The 24,214-nt window shown below is 50.0% G+C and overlaps 1 protein-coding gene across 1 annotated transcript in view; it reads left to right on the top strand.

Moving 5' to 3' along the window:
- Positions 1 to 9,382: 9,382 nt before the first annotated feature.
- Positions 9,383 to 24,214, top strand: part of MYOCD (myocardin) — a 24,842-nt gene continuing 10,010 nt past the window's right edge. Inside the window, exons 1-5 of the mRNA XM_029960051.1 lie at positions 9,383 to 9,446; positions 13,692 to 13,747; positions 18,064 to 18,139; positions 20,324 to 20,500; positions 21,241 to 21,275. Of these exons, the coding sequence (XP_029815911.1) occupies positions 9,440 to 9,446; positions 13,692 to 13,747; positions 18,064 to 18,139; positions 20,324 to 20,500; positions 21,241 to 21,275 (351 nt within the window). The 5' untranslated portion in view covers positions 9,383 to 9,439. The remainder of the gene's footprint in view (positions 9,447 to 13,691; positions 13,748 to 18,063; positions 18,140 to 20,323; positions 20,501 to 21,240; positions 21,276 to 24,214) is intronic.

The following is a 24,214-nucleotide window of genomic DNA, read 5'->3' as shown; positions in this document are numbered from 1 at the left end:
TTTGAAGAAATGCGTCATTTTTAGAAGTAAAAATAACAAATGGAACATGAAAAGTATTTAAAGTGACATCATCAGAGAAATAAAACCAGAGCCACACAATTGATTGCCACTCGCGGAGGGTTTGCAGTAAAACATGCCTCCGGCTCGTAAGTCCGGGGAAGCTCCGCTCAGGGGCTTCTCCGAGGACACTCCGCGTGAGTGAAGGTGAGTGAAGGTGAACTATGGGACGGTCGCTTCTTGATCAGCCCCTCTGCTGGACGTTCATTCCTTTAGTCACTGGCTGTGTCTATAGTAAGTATGCTCTGTTTGGGAGTGGGTATCTTGACTTGTAGTTTTTTTAATAACAGAACTGCAGTTTTAACAGAAATGTCAAAAAACGTTCTCGAGGTGCTTTCTCTGACCTTCTCAGAGGTGAAGATCTCCCTGGGAATATTATCTATGAGGATGTTCAGACAAATCAGCTGCACCCGCTCTGGCATGTCACCCACGCCGTGTGTGTTTTTGCCTCTTTCTGCATTGTAGATAATGAAATTGGAGATTTATGATACTGACAGAAGATATGAGTGGTGTTATCAGGATCTCTTAGATAGCTGGGTGGTCAACTTAAACTTTGTTTTCTCAGCAAATACAAAGTTGGCAGTTGGTTGAAAACCCCAGAGTATGTGTGCAAACACAACTGTCCTAGTCTGGCTCAATTATACAAAGCTTGGGTCCAGGTCTTTGGTGTGGTTTCCATATCCCTCTGATCTTACATTTCATTAGATTAAGTCATTCCTTAAATTTTGTTGGTATATTATGGTACACTGCTGTTCATTTGAAAAAAAATCTCTGTCTGTAACAATTCCTCCAGCATGTACAAAGCAACACTGCCACCTCCCTGAGGAGCGGAGGATGGGCTGTGCATTGTCCCTGCATTCTTTTCAAATGAACCAGGGTTGTTTTTAAGGCTCATTTCTGGTTTATTTGTAAGCTGGCTTTATTATGGAACCAACAGTGGGCTCTCTAAACATATTTTTCAAATGATTCTCCAGGAAAAGTAAACTTTGTGGGTCTTTGCGTCCATAAATTCTCGTGCCTTTCAGCATTTCTAGGACAGTCAATTTGTGGAGCATTCTTATTCATGACTTATTCCCACAACTGCCTATTTATTTTGTTGGAGTTGGGCTTGCCAGAATCCCAAATGTACGTCTGCACCTCGCTGTCCCCATGTCCAGGACCACTACAGGTGACATGGGACATGGCCACAGCACAACTCTGGCTGTCGCAGTGTGTGAGACAGGGGAGGAGAGCAGGATGCTGAGGAACACAAATAAGTCAATAATGCTGCTTTCAGTTTGTGCTGGATTTTTAATAACATGGGGAATAGAGATGAAAAAGCTAACATTTAATGAAATGTCTTTTATGTTCAAAATCTCTATGGGACAGAGTTTTCTCTGGTGTCCCTGCTCCGTGTGCAGGCTTTGTCAGCTGTAAAGCCCCAAGGATGGCAGGAGGTGCAGAGCTCTGATTTACCATCCTCCGTTTCCTCGGAAGAGGGATGAAAGTCTCAAACAACCCGTCACCCTGCCCCACACCATCCTGCATGGCTCAAGGGCTGTCACACAGGGCAGCAACAGTTTCAGGGAGCTGTGTAGCTTGCAAAGAGCTGGGAGGGATCAACTCCCAAAATTCCAAGCCCCAAGGAGCCAGGCTTGACAATGCACCATCGCTTTGGAAGTGGTCTCGTGCAGGCAGGTGTGAGGCTGGTTTGGGAAGGATTAACTGTGCTCCATGACTCATGATGAGTCTGAATCCCTTTTGAAGGATTCCAGGGCAATATTAATGAGGGCTGAAATAAATCTTAGTAACGAAACTTTTGCTCTCTCTCCATGCCCTGCACATGCTGAGCAACTGAAAGAGCTATGTGAGTGTGTTAAATAGTTCCAGAGATACATTACTTGTTTCTTCATCCCAGAATCCCTTTAATCTCTGTGTCATGCTTCAGGGAGAACATGGAGCAAGGAGGTGGCAACTAGAAGGTGGTGGGACGTAGGTGTGGCTCGAGCGTCGTCTCTCTGGTCTCTTGCTTCCATCTGGCAGCATCAGTAGCAAGGAAAAGAAAGCTTGTCCAGGAAAGGCTGGTGTGGTGGTGGAAAAGCAGTGGCTTTTCACAGCGTGCCCAGCAATCCTCCCTGGAGTCCCATGGTAGTTTCTCCTCTTCTGGTCTCGCCAGTGGTCCAAGTGAAGGACCAGCAAAGCTCTGCCATGTGGAGAAACAGCAGCTACCCCAGTGCTGGGCACCAGGAACCACTCCAGAGGAGAGAGGGAAAAACACCTCCATGCTGCTGTCCTGCAGGGTCCCCTTCCCCTTCCTCGAGGATTTGTGTGCCTGTTTATTTTGTCTGTTTTGTCAAAGATAAATATTCTGATCTGAGGTCATCCTGACAAATTTTGCAGGAATGATGATTCTTCAAGTCTGCCATGCTATCCCATGTGCTCCAACTATCAATGGGATTGCACTAAATCAACTAGGACGTCCAAGTGCTGTTCCAGAAACACATTTAACTCTTTCCAGAGACAATAATTTATGTGATTTTCTTTAAATACAAACCAGTTATTCTCCAGCAGCAGCATCAGACACAACAGACAAAACTGACCAATGCGAATCTAACCTTAACCCTTACCTTTTCTTACAGTGGTATGGAAAGAGCTTGCAAGGCCAGTATCTGCCTAACCTCAGTGGTAGTTTAGATAATTGGTGAGAAGTGAAAGTTTGACACTATAAATAAGGCTCTGTTTGGCTTGGCATGGGGTACCAAGGCCTAATTATGGACACATAGGGGTGGGTTTGCAGAAAAGCCTTGTCGGGCTCCATGAGGGAAAGGATTCATTCTTGCTCATAGGGCTTGAATGAAGCTGAGAGGGGAAAGGAATTCATTCTGTCTGCCTCTGGTGGCTAGAGTGATTTGGAACAAAATCAGCAGGTCAACAGAGGCAGAAGAGAGTTGGTCTTGGTAGGGTGTTAGGCCAGGCATTTTGGCCGAACCTTTATTTTTATTTTCCTGGTGTCCAAAGATAAAACATGAGCCTGTGTTTCCTCTCGGATTGTGAACTCGTGCAGGTCACTGTCAGTGTGTGTATTCAAACCATGGCCTCTTTGTAACTGATGAGACTGTTTTGTGAAGTTTTTGTAGAACACCGACTTTATGTAGATGGATTTGTGCTTGGTGTTGTTTTTCTGGCATCTTATACCTCAGTGTTTCAGTAGACAGTCACATGTTTCTCAGGGTGTGTGTTATAGCACAGATTGAAACTACCTCACTGTACTTCGGAGGACATCTGTCTGGGCTGCTCAGGGGGTGCTGGAGGGAAGACTCCAAGGTGAGAGCCTGTTCTCAGGACCATGGTGAGATCAGGGTTGCACATCATGATGGAGAAAGCCCTCAGAGGGATTTCACAGCTGGTAGTGCCCGTTTGGTGGTCTGGGCTCCTTGCTAGCTAGCTGTGGTCCTGTGTCTCTTCCAAGGCTCCTGAAGGCCCAAACTTGGGGTTAGAAATGTAGTTCTGACCAACGTAGACAAGATTTTCAGGGCAATCCCCCAGATAACACACATATTTGTAGCACATCTGCCTGGGAGAAGGTAAAATGCTCCCACCTCTGAAGTGACAGCATAGGAAGAGATAAAGCAGCACCCACCTGGGAAAGGACAGACCAGGGCTTTCCACAGCTGTCCTGGCTGAGCAGTGCCATGTCCAGCTTCCTGAGGTTCATCTCTGCTCACATGGTTCCCACAGGGGCTGTGTTGTCAGAGGGTAACATGGGCCTGGAGACGTGATGCTACAGAGAAATCCCGTTGTGGCTGATGGCTGTCACCAGAGCACAGAGCCATGGAGGGGCTCAGGACAGAGCCTGGCCAAGGTGTTTTGCAAAACAGCAGCTCCTGACAAACAAGTCCTGCGGTGCTCTGCTGGTGTCAGCACCCAGGAGGTTGGCTGGCTTGTCACCCAACTCGGAGTGACTCCACGTTCACCCACGTCCAACCCCCACATCAGGGATTTGATGCCAGCCTGCTGCCCAGCTGGAACAGAGCCCCCTGGTCCCAGCCCTGCCTGTGGGGCACCCTGCTGTGGATACTGCTCCTGCTCCTGCCACAGCTGCAGAGGGAGACAGACACAGCCCTGAGAAGGCCACAAGCAACGTGACTGCACCCTGCCAGCATTCCATCTCTGCTCTGGCCCTTCTGGGACCTTGGGACAGTCAAGGGACCCCATGGGGCAGCTGCTGTCCCCCACCATGCTCACACAATGCCTCAGACATTATATGTAAAGCCAGTCTCAAAGCCTGCAGCAGTCCTGCCTTTGGAAGGAGGCTGGGTCCAAAACAGGGCCAGGAGCTGGACTCGATGATCCCTGTGAGTCCCTTCCAACTCCAGATATTCTATGATTCCAGGGCTGTTTTCTCCCATCCAGTGTGTGTGAGCAGTGGCAGGTCCCCAGGTTCCTCTGGGAACACACCGTGGCTGTGGACAAACCCGTGTTTCACATTTGCTCGGCTGCTGTTTGACAGGCAACAAAACTGCTGCTGTTGCAAACAGGAGTCCCTCCTCCCCGTTCCCAGTTTGTTGCCAACTCCCCCCTGGCCCCAGCAGAGATGTCCCTATCCCGTGCACCACAATCTGCACTCGCCCTCCCCAGACCTCAGCTCTGAGCCACAGAGGGCAGGAATGAGCTGCTGGGGTGGCTGGCAGAGGGGACAGTGACTTGCTGCTGCTTTTTTAGGGGCAGTGTCAGCTTCAGCTGTTTGTCAGACTCCTGACTCCCATCACGGTCGTGCACTTGGGTCCAGTTGGCATAAGGTGGTGCCTCTGCCAGTCCCCAGAGGCACTGGCTGGTGCAGCACAAAGTGGAGGGAGCAGAAGGTAACTGCCCCACTATGAGTTCTGGCAGCAGCAGTGACTCATTTCGGATGAGAGAACAGCAATTGCACTGATTGTGAACGTGGTTCCCAATCAGAGCAAAGGTGCTGGTGCAGCCTGGGCAGGGAGGAAACTAGCAATAAAAATAGATGTGGCACTTGGGGGTATGGTTTAGTGGTGGGCTTGACAGTGCTGAGTTAAAGGTTGGACTGGATGATCTTAAAAGTCTTTTCCAACTAAACAATTCTGTGATTCTGTGAATTATTGGAATTTCACTTGAAACTACGTAAGAAAACTGGAAAAAGCTGAAGCAGTAGGGACTGTGCCTCAGTCAGTCCCACTGCCAGAGGGTCCATCAGAGAAAGGGGCAGATTCTGGGTCGGAAGTCAAGAAGCAGCAATAGATCTGCATCTGCCCACCCGGGCAGCTCGACTCAGCTGCAAGAACAAGCTGAATGCTGAGACGGCCTTGTGCATCCTCAGAGTTTCCAGAGAACCTGCTCTGGCCACTACGTAAGTGTTGGTGGGAAGAGGCAGGCTCTGATCCATCCTCCTTCTTGGAAACAGACTGTCCCCAACACTAGGTCAAGTCAGCCATGGCTTTGCCTGCCTGTCCTAGTCCTGAACCCTGCCAGGAGGGCATTCCCCTCTCTCCTCGTGCTGCTCAGCCCCCTGTGCTGCTAAAGCCAATTCTCCAAGCAGAGGATGGTGGTAGGAGTGCTCTGGCAATACCCCAGTGTGGGAGATGCTCTGGTGCAGGTGATAAAAGTCCCAGCCCACCCTGACTGTCTGCTGAGCACTGGTCTCAAAACGCCCTCAGAGACTGAAGCAGATGGCCAGACCTGCCTACTCCTGGGGTGGAGAGAAGATTTGAACATGTCTTTTCTGTGTATCACTAGGCCAGGCAAGGCTGAGGCTGTCCTCTTAGCTTCCTAAACCTCTGAGTTCAGGTCCTAGAGAGGAAGATGACTCACGGCTGCAAGTCACAGGCAGTGCTCAGAGCTTGGGTCACCAGAGGCAGCTGTGACTGACAGCAGGAGGTCTTGTGTGCACCAATGACACAGCCTCACTGCAGAGGACATTTCTGAAACTGTTTTCAGTTAAGGGACTTGGTGCTGGCGTAGAAGGGAGGAGCAGTGTTTTCTAACAGAAGAAGTTCACGAGCGAAATCACTGGAATATGTCCGACATGTCTCACATCATCCAGGGAGGATTTCTCATCATGGGGTACCACAGGAGGGAGCAGGGTTGCTGAAAGAAAGGCTTTCTCTTAGCTGGTGGCAGCTGGTGGTGTCAGCACAGCTTGGTACCACAGGACCAATGTGTTTGGCTGCCCCCTGGCTGGTACAGCCATTCAAGCTGGTGCAGTCAGGCAACAAGGATTATTGTCTGACACTGTCCACTACATTTCTTCAGATGGTTTGCAACACGCTTTGGAAGTTCACAGAGATATTTATGGGAGTCAAGTTATGTATCCATGCATAAGGAAATACAGATTTGGGTGAATATTTGGTGGCTGAAATAACTGTTTCAACAGTCGAGCTTGTGCTGCTCCTGGAAATGGCCAGCACTTGCACTCGCCTGTCCTCACATTTTTTGACAGCATGCCCTGAACAAACAAGGCTGGATAAACTTTTCCTCCTTGCTCTGTGGCTTAAGAATGGGCCAAACTTAAGGAAGTTTGTAAGCTCAGCATGGTCCACAATGAAGTCTGTGCCTCAGGGAGGTTGCATGACCTGCCAGGGAAGAGCTCAGCTCCCACACTCGGAGCAGTGAGTGGCATTGCTGGGTCACAGCCTTTTTGCCTGTCAGCATGAAAACCAAATTGGAGACTTTTTCTCCTTGCACAAAATTATCATTAAATAATCCCTGATCCCCTCTGTGATGGTCTATCTGCAGTACTCAGTGCAGGAGGCAAAGGAGAGGCTGTCAGCTGGAGCATGGGCCATCTGCAGCAGGATGGGATCCCCTGGACTGTGCCCAGCTCCTGGAAGGCCATGGGATCTAGGAAATCTGTGTTCCCAAGTGCTGCTCCTGCAGACAAGTAGAGGGAGAGCTATGGCAGTAAAACATGCATGTTTTCAAAACTTCTTGCATCATGGCAGATGATGAATCTTATACCCACTACACTGGAAATCATCGTCACCTTCCAAGATATGCTCCAAGGGAATTTGTACCATCTCCTTTTTATCCTCACTGGCCTGGCTGACAGCTGACTGCTCCCTGAGACTGGCAAATTATTTGTTTGCTAGGAAGGGCTATGAAATAATCAGAAGCAGCAGGGAATGTGGGCCTTGAATACCCAGTTATCTGACTGTTAGATGTTCCACATCCCTGCCAGTGTGGATGTGGAACAACCCTTGGTCTGGCCGTGTCGGAAGTCGCAGTGAAACAGTGCAAATAATTTGGCACACGTGGGAGCTGTGAAGGGAAGTGATGGAGCATCCTCACTCAGGATATTTTACAGCTAGATGGGGAGGCCGCTGTGTCCTTGGCAGGGTGGTGTATGTGACTCCAGAAGGCTTTGCTGTCTCTGATCCCAGTTGGTGATGTGATGTTGTGTGTAAACCGCCTCATTTGAAGGCAAGGGGCTCTAATGCCCAGGACACTGGACCAGGACTAGGAGAGCAGAGAACCATTCTTGGGTGAGCAACAAATCTGTTTTTATTCTTGGACAGTCTCTGACCTCCCTTAGCTCACCTTTTCCATAAAGATCCATCTCTTCCTCTGGGAAAGGGCCAAGTTCTTGCACAGCTCTTCAGCATGGTAAGCAGGCACAGAGAAGGTTCTGCACACAGAAACTGAGGTACAGCTCGCCCTGTGTAAGATACCTGCCACAAGCTGGTTACCTTTTAACTGCCTCTACAGTCCAGGAGGAAAGATGGGCATTCCCAAGGCATGGACTGTGTTATTTGGTTTTGAGGGCCCTTGAGGTGTTTGACTTCTGCAAAGGGGGTGCAGATAACGGGGTCCAGTGTAGGTACCAGAGTGTAGGGGGTCTAGATCTGTGTCCATGGGCAGAACCAGCACCGACTGGGCGTGGTTCCATGGGGCAATGGAGGGCTACAGACTCTCCTGGCAGCAAGGTTTGCCAGTGACCTAGAGCCACCAGCTTCACCCTGGCCTAAGCAGAGCAGCACACACACAGACTTTACAAAATACTGAAGGCTACATTTTTCCCTCACAACAAGAATCTATCTTTGGTGTCCTAAGAAGTGCTGGAATTTGACAGGAGATCATTGTCCCACACGAGGCTTTCACTAAACATTTGCTTTGAATGCGAGATATGGTTTGTCCAGAAGACATGGAAAAGTCACAAGAAATGGCATCTTAGGGAGCCTCATGCTCTGGGCACTGCTCTGGAAGGGATTATTATTGTGCTCCATCCCATGTCCCAGGGAAGCTCTGTTGGTGACATGAGCTGTTGGCAGAGCTCAGCAGGTTGCTCCCAAGGACAAAAAGGCTATTCTTGCCTTTCTTCTCCTTCCAACGCTGGGTCATTCCAGGCAGCTGAGGGGAGGCAGTCTGGGGCTGTGCTGGTGGGCAGGGGATGTGTGTGCAGTTGTTTTGTGACTGCTGGAAGGCGTATGTCCTCATGGCAAGCTGTACTGAGCTTCCAGCAGGAAAGAATGGAAGTAAGTTTTATGTTCTACCTTGTGATACAGATGTCTTCTTGAAGACAAATTTGCAAAACCAAAGGTGTAGGAGTCAAAGTCCAGGCATGGCTACCTGAGAGATGGGATGAACTAACCTGTGCAGCCCTGGGCCATGCAGAGGTTTGCAGCCTTGCATGAGGCAGGCAGCAGGTGTGTGGTGGGCTATGATTACATAATGCAGATATTGAGAGGTGCTTCTTTGTTGGATGCCTAATTGATGCTCTGTAGCTCAGGCCATAGCACTCAGTGGGTCATTCCCATCTGTCAGCGCATTGCTCCTAAACAGGAGTTATATGGGAGATTTGAGGTCCTTGGAGCAGTGGGTTCACAGAGATGGCACTATTTGCTCCTCACCTTGGTACAGTAAGCATATCTGCATCCCCCTTGCAGGGTTGGAAATGTGCTGCCAGGCCCTCAGAAGGGTGGTGGAGTTGGAAAGCTCTACTCAACCCACAGTGATGGGACGAGGGAGAACCTCCCAGCTGCAGAGTGCAGAGCTCAGCAACTATTTGAGCTGAAGCCAGGGTCACCTGAGGCCACTATTCCAGGTGCCAGGCAGGGCTCAGCCTGTCCTAGGCACCAGGTAGTGCCTGTGCCAGAGCAGCCCGGCCCTGCCCACTGGTGCAGAAGGGAGGACTTGGGTGGGTGCGGGCTCTCAGCTCCTCCCTGGCAGACCCCTTGGCTTGGAGCACTCTGTTCACAAGGCTGGTCCAGCAGCAGCAGGGATCAGGGCCAGACCTCAGTGCCACCCACAGACACCCCCCCACACACGCTCTGTATTGGCATCTCAGCACAGTCCTGCACCTTTCCCTGACACTCTCTCTCTCACAGTTTTACAGCTACGGCTCCAGCAGAGAAGGACCCGTGAGCAGCTGGCAGACCAAGGCATCATGCCACGTGAGTATCTTCTGCCTTTTCCACCCACTCCTGGCTCAGAGGGGCTCTGCTCATCCTGGGCACTGCTGGGACACTGTGTGGCACCAGCTGCCTGCTCAGACCCACAGAGCTCAGAGCAAAGTACTCCCATACTCCCAGGGGAACTTTGCTCCCTGCCCTGCAAAAATATGATGGTCCCTGGTGCTGTACAGAGGTGCTCAGCATTCATCACACAGACTGTAATGCCCCTACTCAAACTGAAGTCAGGAGAGATGTTTACCTTCCACCATCCAAAAGTTCAGCTGCAGAGTTCCCTGTCCCAGGGGTCACTGTAGCAGGACAAGCAGAAGACTCACAGAGCTCATCACGTAGGCAAGGGCAGGGAATCTCCTGTCCCCCTGTAAAAGCCAGGAACCTCTGTGGCAGGACAAGGAAGAGGTAGAGAGGGCCCATTCCAGAGGCTGTGGAGGGAGGCAGCCACAGGCAACTGCCTTGGCCCCAGAGCGGAAAGGCAATCCCTGGAGGATTGAGATATATCCAGATCTGTGTCTGTGCCCAGCCAGGACCCCACAGGGCAGGGCTATCAGGGTACACCTGAGGCCAGTGAAACCCCACCTGGGCTGGTTGTGGCACAGTGACAAATGTGTTCCCTCTCTGACCTCACTCACCCCTGCTCACCTGGCATTCGAGCCTGAGGGACAAGCTCCAGGACAGCATTATCCTGCAGTCAGGCAGCATCAGAAAGTCAGTTGCTGGGGCCCAAAAAGTCAGTGAATGAAAACAATCCCTTCTGCACCTGCAGGTGCATCATGAAACCTGTAGCACCACTGGAGAAAGGATGTTGGGAGCTCAGCCCTGCTCGGTGGAATACTCTATCCTGACCTAGCTCAGGCTCCACGTGCATATCTGTGGTTACCTGGGACCCAGGTAGAGGATCCTTTCTGTCTCATCAAGGACCCCTTGGGTTCACTGCTAAGATCACAGTTTTCCAAACGCTGTGTCACTTCTGTCTCTTCTGGTTGACCTTGAAGACTGTGATGCAGCTCTTGCCTCAACAGCAGAACAGCACCTCACTAAGAGTATGGCTCTGGCACTGCTTGCTGCACCCTGCCCACCTGAACGATTGTGCCAAGGTAGCCAGCAACAGTCACCTGCTCAGGACATTATTGTCAGCATCAAGCACTAAGAAAACTTGACCAAGATGACAAAATCATGACTGCCAAAATGATAAATGGCTTTAAGACTGATAAATGCATGTTCTTTCCATTTTTCACCTGTTTATTTGTTTAAACATTCAGATTTTATGCTACCTGCCACAAAAGGGCAAGCACTTTAATCCCAAGACTCCAGGAGCTGAAGCTTTAAACAAAATACTGTGACATTTGTTAGAGGACTGCAAGAACCAGGAATACAGTCCATGGCCAAAAATATGTCTAACATCTCCGAAATTGCAAAGTCCACTCTGTAAAGGTGCAGACACATGGACAAGGTGCAGGACAGCTCATTGGACACTCACAGAGCAGCAGTGCCTACTGAGAGGTTTGCACACCTGGCACTGCTCTGCAGGGCTGAGCTGGCACAAGTGGCACCCAACAGCTCGAACCTTACACATTGCAGACCACTTATTAAGCCAGATTTATCTGATGGCAACTGAAGTGTATTTTCCTGTTACTTGCAGCTTCTTTGCACTCCCAGCTTCTAGGCTGAGATTTTGCAGTCTGGTTTCTGTCCAAGAAGACCGTTTTGGGAAACTTGAGCATAGTTCACTCACTGAAAGTAATAGAAGAAAAGGCACTTTTGCCATTATAAAAACAAACATGCAGAATTTTACTGCTGCATTTGACCTCAGGAGGAAGTGTCAGATGTTAGCATTTAATACGTGGGAGCCCCAGCCAGCTTCCCCATGGCTTAGGCATGTGCAGTCATTCCTCATGAAAAACCTCAGAGCGAACAGGGTGTGGGAAGATAAGGTTAACAAAGACTTGTTAACCTTATCTTCCCACACCCTGTTTGCTCTGAAGACCATCAGGTGAGATTGGCTCCAGGAGGTGCACTAGGACAGGATCTCAGTTCACAGCCATTGCAGGAGGTCAAGAAATGAGCCCATATGGCTGTAACACACAGGGGTTGAAAATCTTCTGGAAAGAGAAAAGAGAATCTCTTCTGGAAAAAATAAAGATGGGCATGGCTGGTCTCCATGGTGAGAGGCAGGTTTGGGCCCACACTTGGAGCATGCACATGGCACAGCAGATTCTGCACAAGATGCTCCTGATGCCTACCAGTGCAGACGAGAGCAGAGCCCGTCCCATTCCTCAGCCTCACTGAGTAGGAAGTTTCCAGTTCTTGCACCAGCACATGCAGATTTATTGCCCCAGTGAAACTGCTGCAGAGCCAGCAAAAGCATTTTGAATCAAGAGCATGCAGGGTCACTTGCAGAAAGGCAGCTATAGGGTTGTGCATGGATAAACCCTCTTCCTAGACCTGCCCAGACACCTGCCCTGGGCCAGATCCTGCTCACCTGCCTAGAAGGAGGAGGAGGCAGATTGCAGGATCAAGGATTCCTCAAGACAAGGTTCCACTGACTGTGATGGAATGCAAAAATAGGTGCTCTTGAAGACCCTCCTGCTGTACACAGCCACCACCTCATGCTCTCACTGAAACCTCAGAGCCATAGTCCCAGGGTTATAGACCCCTCATGCAGCAACTCTGCCTCCAGACCCTCAGCCATTTTGTGCTGAGATGTCATCCCCTGAACAACCAGTACCATGTCTTTATTTGTTTTGCAGACTAATACAAGCTGCAGCATCCAGATAATTCCTCCAAAAATCTTGATAAATTACTGAGCTCTGCAACATTTTCCTCTGGAATAGCACGGTGCTTGGTCAGTGCCTGTAGCACGGTGCCAGCATCAGTACTGCACAGTGAGCAGGGTTGGGAAAGTCATCTCTCTTGCTAACTTCATTTCTCCTGTGCACTATTTGATCTTGCTTCTGATCAAACCAGCTGTCACCAGTGCTTGTGGCTGCTCACCAGAGCATGACACAGGAATGCTTCACTGTCTGTCTGCTTTCCAAATGTCAGGAGTAGGAATGTGCCTTCTGTGTTTTCCTGTGATTCACTGGAGATTCCAGGGGTTGCTTGGGTGTTGCCTACCAAAAGCCAGTTCAGAGGCCTCCAAACCTTCCTGTCTCTCCTCAGTTTTCTCTTCCTCCTCCCCTAGACTGATGAGATCATATGTCCTGTGTGAAAATAGTTTCTGTCTTTATTGCATCCCATTCAGAAGATGGAAAGAGAATTTCTGTTGCCAAACAAAGAGTTGCAGCGGACTGTTTTTGTGGGTCAGGACACCTTCCCCTTCCTTGTCCCAGTGGGAACAGTGAATTTTGCCTGCTTACACAGCCAGAAAAGAATTTTTGTAGGATGTGAGAAGTATTAACCCCCTCACCATGCAAATTCTGCCTCTATTTCTACTAAACCCCAGTAAACAAGGAAATGTGCAAGATTCTTCATGACTCCAGCACAGACTGGTGGGACTGGTGTTCACTGGTCCAAGAGCCAGGGATGATTGGCCTTTTTTTGGGAGCCCCTCTGAGTTAATCCCCCTTGGTGTCAGGAGATGGTCTGCTGCCTGGTACCGTGGCTGGGCCAGGGAGGTCCCATGTTACACAGCTGCCTCTGGGCAGGGAACAGGACAAAGGTCCAGTGAGAAGGGGAGGGACAGTCAGTGATGGAAGAAGGACAAAGGACCACAGTTCCAGGGCCTTCCCCTGCAGTACCATTGCTGGAGGCTGCGCCCACGGACCCCAAGAGCTGAGGCAGTCTTAGTTTTCCTGTTGACCTCAAGCCTGAGTCACCTGCAGGTTTTACTTTCAGGTGAGGTCCCTCACAGGTGTTTCCTTTTCCCAGATCTGTCTTCTGGAGCTGTGGTGCCTTCCATGCCCTGCAGGGAACATTCCAGAGAAAAGTCATATTTGCTCTCTGACGTGTCCCACAGAGCACTGTGTTTCAATGCCTGCACCCCCTCCCTGCCCACATGCCTTCTGCTCTCCCCCTGCTCTCCATCTCCCCTGCTCTCCTGCCATGGACTGGCTGAGAGCATGGGATTTCCCAGAGCTTTCCTAAGTTATTTTTAGGCAGTGCAATAAAGACAACAGCTAGTTTGTGTTGCTATTTTTATAGCACTCATTAAAATGCTGTTGCTGAATATCCTGGTAGCTGCTTGCTTCCGCTCCTGTGCTGACTGCTCCTCTTTCTTTCCTGTTGCAGCACTGAAAAGCCCATCTGCATTCCATGAACAGCGAAAAAGTCTGGAGCGAGCCAAGGTAACTCCTGCAGCCCTCCTGTGAGAGAACACGTGGGCTTGCTTTGCATGAGTCACAGGGTTTGAAAGCACCTTCCACCACCATCCCCTCCTCTGGCATCCTCCATGCAGGCCCTGTGGCCAAGGATGAGGGGCAGAGCATCTCCCCTGCTTCCAGACATGGGGTGTGCTCACAAATGTTCTGGAGCACCTTTCTCTGAGCAAGGAAGGGTTAAGAGGGCAGAGGGGGCATCTGTGCCCTGAGCTGTGGGGTTTTACAGCAGCATCAGGGTTTTGCAAGGGGCCGTGGGCAGAGCACAGTTCAGCATGGCATTGGCAGACCTTGCAGTGAGTGTCCAACCAGTGGAACTGCTGCTGTCCCTCCACAGCCTGTGCTGGCTGTTCTGCACTCCTGTGTCAGCCAGGTTAGAGCAGGGCCAGCAGCAAACAGGCCTGAAGGATCCTAACTAGTTCTGTGCAGAGGGAATGCAGCTGCCTCCTGGAGCAAATCCACAGGGACACTTGTCCCCAGGCAGGAGCCTGGCTCTGAGCTCTGCAGGGCAGCTTGGCCACTGGGACACAACATTCAAGGCTCCCGTCCACCCCGTTATCTGGCTTCCCTAAATACTGCTGAAGGCAGAGATAAGTAGCCATTTCCATAATGCATTGAAACTCTGTTGATCACCTTTTGGGAAATCACCCTGGTTTCCAAGTGCCATGACCAAGCTGGAGGGATGACCACAGAAATCACACAGTCATGCAGGTTTTGCTTGAGCACAAGAGTTTGTTCCATTAATCCACAAAACGTGCTTGCAGTCACATGGGAAAGGGGCTTTGCAAGGAAGAATGATGGTGAAATACAGAGTAGTGCTCTTCTGAACTTAAACACACTCCAAATCACTTGCCCCAAGTCTCCCATGGTAATAAATGGCAAGCATAAGAAACACAATATGACTCTGAAAAATTAGTATGCTTACAAAATTTCAAGCAATCCAAAGTATCCTTGAAGTGTCATATATTTTATAGTTTAAGTATACATTTGTGTCTCTTTGTCTTCAAAAGCTTTCACTGGCTAGTTGCCTGGGGAATGGGAAAGGATGGTCCAGTCTATCCCAAACCTCAGGCATTTTTAGAGCGTCCTAAGGAAGACACTGAGCACAGCCCATAACAAACATTGTTCTCTTGCAAGGTTGCCCTGCTTAGACCTGGGACAGGGAAGACCATGGCTGCTTCCAGATAATTACTCAAAGGCATTTGTGGTTTAGCTGATATTCCTCCCAGCTGATGTTGTGTGAACAGAAAGCAGATAACAAGAACTGTTCCTGTGTTCTGCAAGCTCTTCTGCTTCAGCTGATGCTAAAAAGCCCACATTTGAAGGCTTTCTCCACCATTTGTGCCCCAGAGACACAAGGAAAGCTTATAAACAGATAAGGTCCAAAGGAATTGAAGTCATAGCAGAAACATGAGCAAAGCCACAGCTGTAGGCCAGCAACTGGAGCTGAGCTGAAGTCAGGACCTGATCCGAGGATTAGCTGGAAATGCATTAGGTGATTTTAATTGCACCCAGGTGCAGACACCAGCTTGCTCCGACCTGGCACAGGAACCAGGTAAACCCTCCCATGGTCCAAGCAAGGGATTGTATTGGTAGAAGTAAGCTGGGAAAAAATACAGGGGGAAGGGTAAGGCGTTAGAAAGACTTCAGTAAATAAAATATCTATTATTTGTTTAAACATGTCACTGGCTATGTTAGAGGCTGTCATCAGGCCAGCACAGCATACTTTGAAGTTGGTGTCCTAGAATAGATTGCTGGGTTGGGGGACTGAGAGCAGGCTGCCTTTGCTGAGGCAGGCTGGCTTTCCTGAGCCCTGGCTCAGTAGTGCTTGAGCACTCACCCAGCACTCCAGCAAGGGTGGCAAAGAGGGACTGCAGGGGCTCTTGTGCCTCTGCCCCAGGGCAGAACATCCCCACTCAGTCAGTCCTGACTGATGTGTGAGCACCCACAGACATCCCACTACCCAGCAGCTGCTCTGGTGTTCTCTGACCTGTGCTATGAGATGTGTCCTCTCATTCCCAGCTCAAGCTGTTCAGCTGAAGTTTGAGCACGCTGCTGGTTCTCCTAAATGCATGCACATGTAGAACTGTGTCTCTTTTTTCTTGTAGCACTTTAAAAAGCTATTTTGCATCCTGTGTCCCTACAGCAATCTCACCTCTGGCCTGACCAGCCTCCCCTCCCTTCAGCCCCTCCTCACTGATCTCATTTCTGACTCAATTGATGTCTGTAGCTGTTGTCCAGTCCTTGTCCATGAACCCTTTCAGATCTAGGGCACAGAACAGGGCCTTGCTGTGCTGTGTCTCCCTGCTGGTTTGGGGTTGTGGGTCAGCTGCTGATCACTAGATTCTCCAGAGCCTTTTATAGTTTTTCTATGCATTGAGTAACTAATTTCTGCCAGGGTAGTGACCACCTCAGAAGTATCTCTGGTGCATTGTCTTCATCCCCCACAGTGCTTAATCAACTGGCTTAGCTGTGGCTAACTGTCACCTGAACACAGTCCTTCCCAAGTGTCCCTGAAATTGTATCACATATATTTCAGATCATGTATTGCTCTAAATCATGGTGCACTGTAATATGTTAGCTTTGAATGATTCAGAGTTAAGAAATACGTCTTCTGTCATCCAAAGCACTAATTAATATATTGACTAGCAGGAAAAATTGCTGCATAACAGGATTTGATTTATTCTTCTGTTTAGACTGTGAGCCATTCCCAATTCCTCTGGTGATCCACGGCTATGCTCCTTTTTTATGTTAGTCTTATCCAGACCAAATTTCTCTGGCTTGCGTATGAGAAAGCCATGTAAGATAATGTCAAAACATGTTTAAAGTCAAGCTACATGACATTAATTTTTTATTCCTGTAACAGAAAACTGTCATCTCTCCATAGAAGGAATTTAGGTTGATGTGATGTGGTTTGTTCTTCATAAATCCATCCTGGCTGTTGTTCACCTCCTTGCTATCTTCAAAATCCACTTATATAGATTGTTTGATTACTTGGTCCAATATCTTGCTGTCTGCTTTATAATTTCCTGGTTTCTTCTCTCCATCTCTTCTAAAGCAAGACTAATGCTCTCCTTTGCCCAGTTTCCTGGAGAACCACAGATAGTTGCTATTACTCTAGCCCTGTGTATCCCAAACTACTTGGGGACATTTAACTCCTCTGAGTACTCTCTGACCAGTTCTCCAACCTAATAACTGGAGCTTCTTCTCTGTTGCTGAAGGCTCTTGGCTTAGCCACCTGATTGATAAATAGCCATTTATTTGTTTAGTGAGATTTGTTTTAAAAGGCATTAAATCCTGTGGTCATCTCAGCAGCACGCACAATTATTTCTCCTGTTTATGGAACACAGACAGCACTTTCCATTGCCTGATCCTGGCTGCAGAAGTGCTTGTAAGATCTTTTTCTCGTGAACCTGTACATTTTATACTGTGGGTTTCCAATTGTGCTCCAGCTCCTTGTACTATTCTTTAATATTTATTCTTAAGATTTTAACCTTTTTGAACTATTAAGATATTTTTGACTATTTCTTCTTGCAGCTCAGCTTAGCAAAGAGCTAATCTTGTCTAAGTTGTGCTCTAGCTTTTCTTCACCAGGGGATAAGCTTATATTTGTATTTTTGAGGTCAGGTGCCCTCAAGGCTGACTTTCTTGGCCCTAATGGATGGTTACTGTACCTCTGTGTGCCTCTGTGTTCCTAAAGCCATGAGGGAGGTGGCACAAGGTCCCAGGACCATGTTCATTACAAGCTCAGCTGCAGTGATCTGCAAAATGGATTTTCCCAGCCTCATATCACAGCTGGGGTGAGGAACCACAGAGCATAGGAACTGCAGGAAGGTTAAACCTCATGGCTGACCTGGGTGGGAAGTCTGAGTATCTTCATTACTTGCTCTTGATATCCCACCCCAGAGTGCCAGGCTTCCCACAGAAGGCACTGCTAACAGGACACCCCAGAGCTGCCTTGGTGCAGCTCTCAAAGGACCATTCCCAGGGAATAGGTCCCACTCTTCCCTTCACAATACTTCAGGCATCTAAAGCTCAATGGTGATTGTAAAGGACACAGGAGTGGGTACAGTGATCAGTCAGCAGCTCCATGCACAGTGTTCCCTTTCTGAAGAACTCCTGCCCGAGAACAAGCTGGTGTCTGAGTGACGAAAAATTCCATTTAGAACCTCACTCAACCCAGCTTGTAATAAATCCAAAAGAGCCATGGGATGACACAGGGGCAGGTGCTCTCAGGACCTTATTGCTGCTCCAGCCAGGTAACCCTCTGCATTTGTGTTCTGCAGACTGAAGATTATCTCAAGCACAAGATCAGAAGCAGGCCTGAGCGCTCAGACCTGGTCAACATGCACATTCTGCAAGGTAAGACTGCCCCAGCTTCCCACACACTCCTCGTGTCTCCTGCCCTGGGACTTGTGTCCTTCCTGCCTCACCTGTGTTCCTTCAGGGCTCTCATCATGATTAACTTTGTCCCAGCTGCTCATAAGAGACAGACTTAAATAGGACACAGTTTGTATGAAATTCTCTCCAGACCTGGTCTTCAGGAAGCAGGACACACTTTTGGTTATTCCCTGGCAAACGCAGTCCCAAGGCCATCTAGTCTTTCTCCCATCTCTGCCAGGGGCCAGCATGAGATGCTCTAGAGAACAGTGGGTATAGAACAGCTGTGAGAGAGAACTCTGTTAGCCACAGGAGCTGATGTCTGATCACAAAAAGCAAACCCAGAGCATTTGTTGTCCAGGGCACTGAAACTCCTATAGCAGGTTGTTGTAACACCCTCCCAAAGCGAATCTTTTGTGCTGCCATAATTCCAGATATTCTGTGGGACAACTCATGCAGTCAGTGACCCAAGCACAGCTGTATGAAAAGCCCTGCTATCAGTCTGTGAGCCACAGCAGCTCTCCCCTCTCCCATCATGGTGTTCCCTCTCAGCCAGAGACCTGGCAAGGCTGCATCCCATCACAGACAGCAGAACTCCACGGTGTCCCTCCTTATCTCCAGAGATAACAAGATACTCAGAGACAGAGAGGATGTGCAGCCTCCCTCCCTCCCTCCTAGAGCCCTGTCAGTTGGCTGGAAAAAGCAGATCACTCTCTGGCAGCTGTAAATGCTGCCCTCTGCTCTCAGTATGGGTGCAATCTTCCTCTGGCAGGCAGGAAGATGGAGCCGGGGTCCCATGCTGGATCAGTGTCACTGCCTTGCTTTCCCCTTGGGTTTCCATCCCTAAAATGGGCTGGCACCACTGCTTAAGAGGTGAAAGTGTCTTTCCCTTGGTTTAAATAACAGAAGTAATATGGCCAGGAGTTGTGGCCAAGAGCTGTCAACCAGATGTGGAGGCAGCTGCAGCCCTGGGCATGGACAGGGCCAGGCAGGGCACAGGGGAGCAAAGCCTGGCTGTGTACTAAGCAAGCTGCACATGCTGCCCCACACCCCTGACCTGGAGGCACTGCTCAAACCTCTGTCCATCGTGCTCTGCGTTCCATGGAGGTGCCTTGGCGTATCATGAACCTACATGTACATTTTGTTCACAACAGGACCTAGAGGGGATTGCAATTGGCCAGATGAGACACTTCGCATCGTCGAAGTGCCTTACAGACACATCTTCTGTTACTTTTCACCTCGAGGAGCTCATTTGTGTTCACTGGTCTATATAATCTGAGGCCAGAAGTGGCCCTAGACCAGCTCTCCTGGCCTCTTGCAGAGAATTTTCCATGGCATGAAGCCCTTTAGCTTGTGTTGCTGACAGTATCTCCTCCAGAGCAGTGCCCAGTCTTTGAAGATAGCACAACCTAGAATCAGCCATTCCTACTTCAGACCCCCAAGGGTATAGAAATGGTCTGCTTTAGAAACCCACTCCCTCCCTACTCATGCCTGTGCCACCATAGGAGCCAGATCAGCTTTGTTCAGGAAATTTTCTATTGAAGTTGCTGCTCTTCTGTCACCACTCTGTAACTGGGGTCTTCTCAGCTGGCTTTGGTAGGGCTGTAGCTAGATCTACCTGCTGTGCTCCTCTCCAGCTCGTTCTTCCCTGAAGGCCTGGAGCACTGTAGTCATGTCACCTCCAAAAGTCCACAGCCCAGCACGCACTATTTTTAATTCCAGTGTAAGCCATTTACTCCAGTTGTCCAGCACTGCTAATGGTTCTTTTCTCCAGCTATTCCCCAGAAGTAGGGATCCATCTGCACTAGCCCACAAGGGCCAAGGTGCTCCTGGCAGGCAGGAGCTGGAGACCCCTTTGGCCCTCATTAGTCTCAGCTTGTTAATCACGGGTCACTACTGGTCCTTGCAGAGGATGCTCCAGCTGTAGGCTGGGTTTGCAAATCTAGGCTGGTAGACAGAGGCTCTTGTTTGGGAAGGGAGAAGCTGGGCCTAAGGCTCAGAGGAGGACCCATGTCACAGATCCCACCAGCCCCATCCAGTCCAGCAGAGCAGCTCCTGCTGTGCCCTGAGCCACACTCAGGTTTTGCCCACAGCCCCCAGGGCTGTGATGAAAGGAAGCACTCGCTGAGGTTTCCCCTGGTCCTGATGCCTTCTTTGGCCTTTTAGACTCGGCTGCAGAGGGGTCCATTCAGTCGACTCAAATGAAGCTGAAAAGAGCCCGACTGGCAGATGACCTCAATGAAAAGATCGCTCTCAGGCCGGGTCCTTTGGAGCTGGTGGAGAAGAATATTATTTCCGTTGACTCTGCAGTGAAAGAGGCCATAAAAGGTAGTGAAAGGAAAGGTGTGTGTTGTGTGTGTGCGCGTGGAGCAGGGCAGGGGCTGGCGAGGGCACGAGGAGGTACCACAGTGACTGCAGGAAGTGACTGACCTGGACTTAGGAGCTGCATTTATTGCTTAAATTTCATTATTTTCACAGTAAGGAGCCCAGTCCAGCACAGCCTGCTCTGTCTTATCCTGCCTGTGAGCAGAGAGCTCTCATGTTAGAGCAGTGACACTGAAACGTGCACAATTGTTCAGCCACGTCCCCACAAAAGAGCCTTCCTTCTTACACCTCTTCTCTCCACAAGGCTTTGAGCATGGAAATGCTACAGTTGGAGACAGAATGTTCCCTTCTCCGCCGTGGTTGGGTGCAGAGGTGTGGTTGTGAGGCCAGTCTGGATTCTCCCACTTGTGCCCTGCCAAGCTCTTACATCCTAGTTAATGGGGGTGAAGTGGCCCCAGTTCAGTGAGGCCGTGGTTCTTTTTTTTACCACTGATGCTAGTGGTATGAAGGGCCTAACAGAGCAGGATGCTGCATCTTGGGGGTGTGAAAGCATCCCTGGGGAGTTTGGCTGCTGGGGACTGTGGAAGCATCCCTGGGATACTAGGCTTCTGGGGAATATGAGAAGCAGCCCACACCCCAAAGCAGGGGATGCTCCTATCAACCAGTACCCAGCACTCGCCTTATGCCCAAGCCTGGTTTTTCTCCATCACCTCCCACCCAGGAGAGAGGCAGAATCCTCCACAATTACTTCCCCACAGGGAAGCTGGTGTGGGAGGAGAAACAGAGCAAAAAGGTGACTCAAATTTCACAGGGCCCAGTGCCAGGATAGGGAGGTCTGAAAGGAGAGAAAAGGAGCAGGAAAACCAGCAGGGTCCTGCAGTGACAGGACACCAGCCTGTATTTTTGAAGCCTGGGGCCATCTCTACATGTCCAAATTGGTGCTCAGGTCTTCAGTGAGGCACTGAGAGGTGCTCTGCCCCTGGAAACTGCTTGTTCTGTTGCTCCTGGTTCCTCAATTCATGGGATCATTTTCATTGGCATAATCCCATGTGAAGTGTCTGTTCTGGAGCTGAGAGCTGAGAGCAAGCTGGGGACAGTGGCAGGACTCTGGAACAGGAGGGGTCTTTCGGTGACAGGAGTGATGCCAAAAATGAGAGTTGAAACAGGAAACACTTTGACTTTCATTTCATCTCAGAAACCATCATAAATGGCATTAAATATTCCAGGCCCAGATATTACTCTGTCCTGCCCCACAACTGTTCCTGCTCTTGGTTTTGGGGCTGTGAAGTGCAGGCTCTGTCCATACAGCGGCTCCTCCAGCCTGGCCCTGGAGCTGCTCTCCTTCCAGCATGTCACAACTCTCCTCTTTGAAGCTGAAATGTTCCAGGACTCTGCCTGAAGAGGAATTTTTAAGGAGAGTTGAAGTAAAATCTCCCCAGCCACTTATCGAAGGAGAGAACAGTGGAAAAAAAAAAGTTTCAAAAAATCCCCCCCTCTATAAACATTTGAGGCAGTTTGAGCATGACTTTATCCCCTGGAGCTGAGGTTTGGAGGCTGGGCAAGTGAACTTGAAGCTTGAACAGAGCTTCTACCCAGCTGCCTTCTCAGGAGCTCATGGTAAACAGAGATTTACGGGACCAAACTGTTAAACCCAAAAAGTTTGGCTTAAAAATGATTTGTTCAGTTTTAAATTTCTCCCTTTCGCAATGCCCTTCAATCACATTGCTGGGTAAAAATGTGTCCTGCAAGCCAGTTACATCCCATTTACGGTGAAATGTGCAGCACATTAGGGACAAACAAGAAGATACTTGGTACCATTGGGTGCCACGTGAAGAAGGTGATGCAGCTCCACCAGGAGCACCATACCAGCCCTCAGGTTTCTGCAGAAGAAAGCCCCAGGCTGAAGGATCCTCAAGCTGGTTTTCAGAGTCAGGGGCGCCTTGTGGTGCTCACAGTTTGGGGCGAAGGGCTGAACACAGAGCAGAGATGAGCACTGGCACTTCTGAATGTTAAGCCTTTTGTTTTTGCAATACCAGAAAGATGACAGGGTTTAAAATCATTTTACTTTAACCTTGGAATCTCAACTGTTTACACAGTGGAAAGTTCAGCTGACGTGTTCCTCTAATCGCCTCCGGCAGGGTGAGCAGAAAGTGCCAGACCCCAACTGAAAGCCCAACCGTCCCAGTGACAGGAGGCCGCCAGAGCCCTGCATAGCTGAGCAGTGATACAAGAACCCTTTTTTACCAGGTCCTTGTCATCACTTTGTCCAGCGTGCTGGAGAGGACAATACCCAGTGCATTAGAAACAGCCCGGAGCAAACACCATCCTGCCTGAGATTACAGCAGGGACACGGGATGGAGAAACAATACACTCCAGGGCGGGCTGGGTGAGAGCAGGACAGATAAGGGAAGCATTCCCCATCGGCACAGGCCTGTGGTATCAAGCAGCAGGATGCAGCGCATTCTTGTCATGCTCTGGGCTGTTGCTGTGTCCTGAAGGTCCCTTGGGGTCCCAGCTTTGGCACCACTTCTCAACACACACTTATTAAATGCCAGCCCAGCAGGAGACTTGCAGATCCACAAGTCCACTACTCCTTGCTGGGAGTAATTTTTCCCGAGAGGGATACCCGTGCTGTCTGCAGGGATGGGAAGCAGCTCCCACCCAGCCTGGGTGGACCGTGCAGTGCTGCAGTTCCTCAGGGAATACCCAGTTTGAGGGCTGCCTCTGATGGAGAGGGCACAGGCCCTATTTTCAGGGACATATGAAGAGAGCAGGTTGGACATGGCTGATCTCATACCCCTAGCCCATATGGTGGCTGGGCAGCAGCTCTGGCAGGGAGCCAAGGCACCAGCAGCCACAGGGAGCTGAGATAACCCTTATCTCTCAGATAGGGGCAGGGGTCAGAGCAGGAGGCCCGTGTCGGTGAGAAGGTGCACATTGCTAGACCAGCAGCAGGGACAGGTGGAAGCTTGTCCCCAGGCCCTTCCTACTTCCCCATTTGTCACCTCGCTATCAGCATGCCAAGCTGCCTGACAAATGCCAGACATGAGCACGAGGAGATTACGAGCATGGCCACGCTGCTCCTTCCTCTACCCCCACCTGCAGCCCTCCAGAGGCTCACATGAGACCTCTTTTTTCCCAGCCCTTTATTTATCAGCAAAACCTAGGGGTCAAGAGCCGTTGCCCATCTGACAAGCAGATAGCGTGCAGCAGCTGTGCAGTGGGAGCAGCAGTGCCCAGGGCTGTCAGAAAGGCAAAGGTAGTGGTTTGAACCATGTCCTGTGGGTGAAGCCTGTGGACAGAGGCAGGATCTGGGAGCCTCTGTGCATCTGCAGCCAGGTCCACCCATGTTGGCTCGTGTGCCGTGAGGGGATGGGTCATGCTCCGGGTTGATTTCAGCTTCAGTTCTTCTGATGAGGATGGGGTCCCACGCGTGTGTGGGTGTGCAGCCGGGGTGCTCGGGGGACCCTAACACCCATCTCCCGCCTTAGCCCAGCAGTGGGGCAGGATGGCAGAGCCCCTCCTGCGCCAGTCCCACCTGTCTGTACCAACCCTCCTGTGCTGGTGGGCCTGACTCCTCCGAGCCTTCCTCTCTCTTTCTCCCACGGAACAGGGTCTATGGTCCCAGCTCCTTTGACCCCTTCTCTCTCCCTCTTCCAAGGGACACAGTTCGTGGTTCCAGCTCCTCAGACCCCTCCTCTCTCAAGGAAAATGGTCCATGGGCCCAGCTCC

Source organism: Manacus vitellinus, unplaced genomic scaffold (genome assembly GCF_001715985.3).
Source record: "Manacus vitellinus isolate BGI_N305 unplaced genomic scaffold, ASM171598v3 scaffold_24_pilon, whole genome shotgun sequence".
Taxonomy (NCBI): domain Eukaryota; kingdom Metazoa; phylum Chordata; class Aves; order Passeriformes; family Pipridae; genus Manacus; species Manacus vitellinus.
The sequence above is the reverse complement of the archived record's forward strand: the minus strand, read 5'-3'. Positions and strand labels throughout refer to the sequence as shown.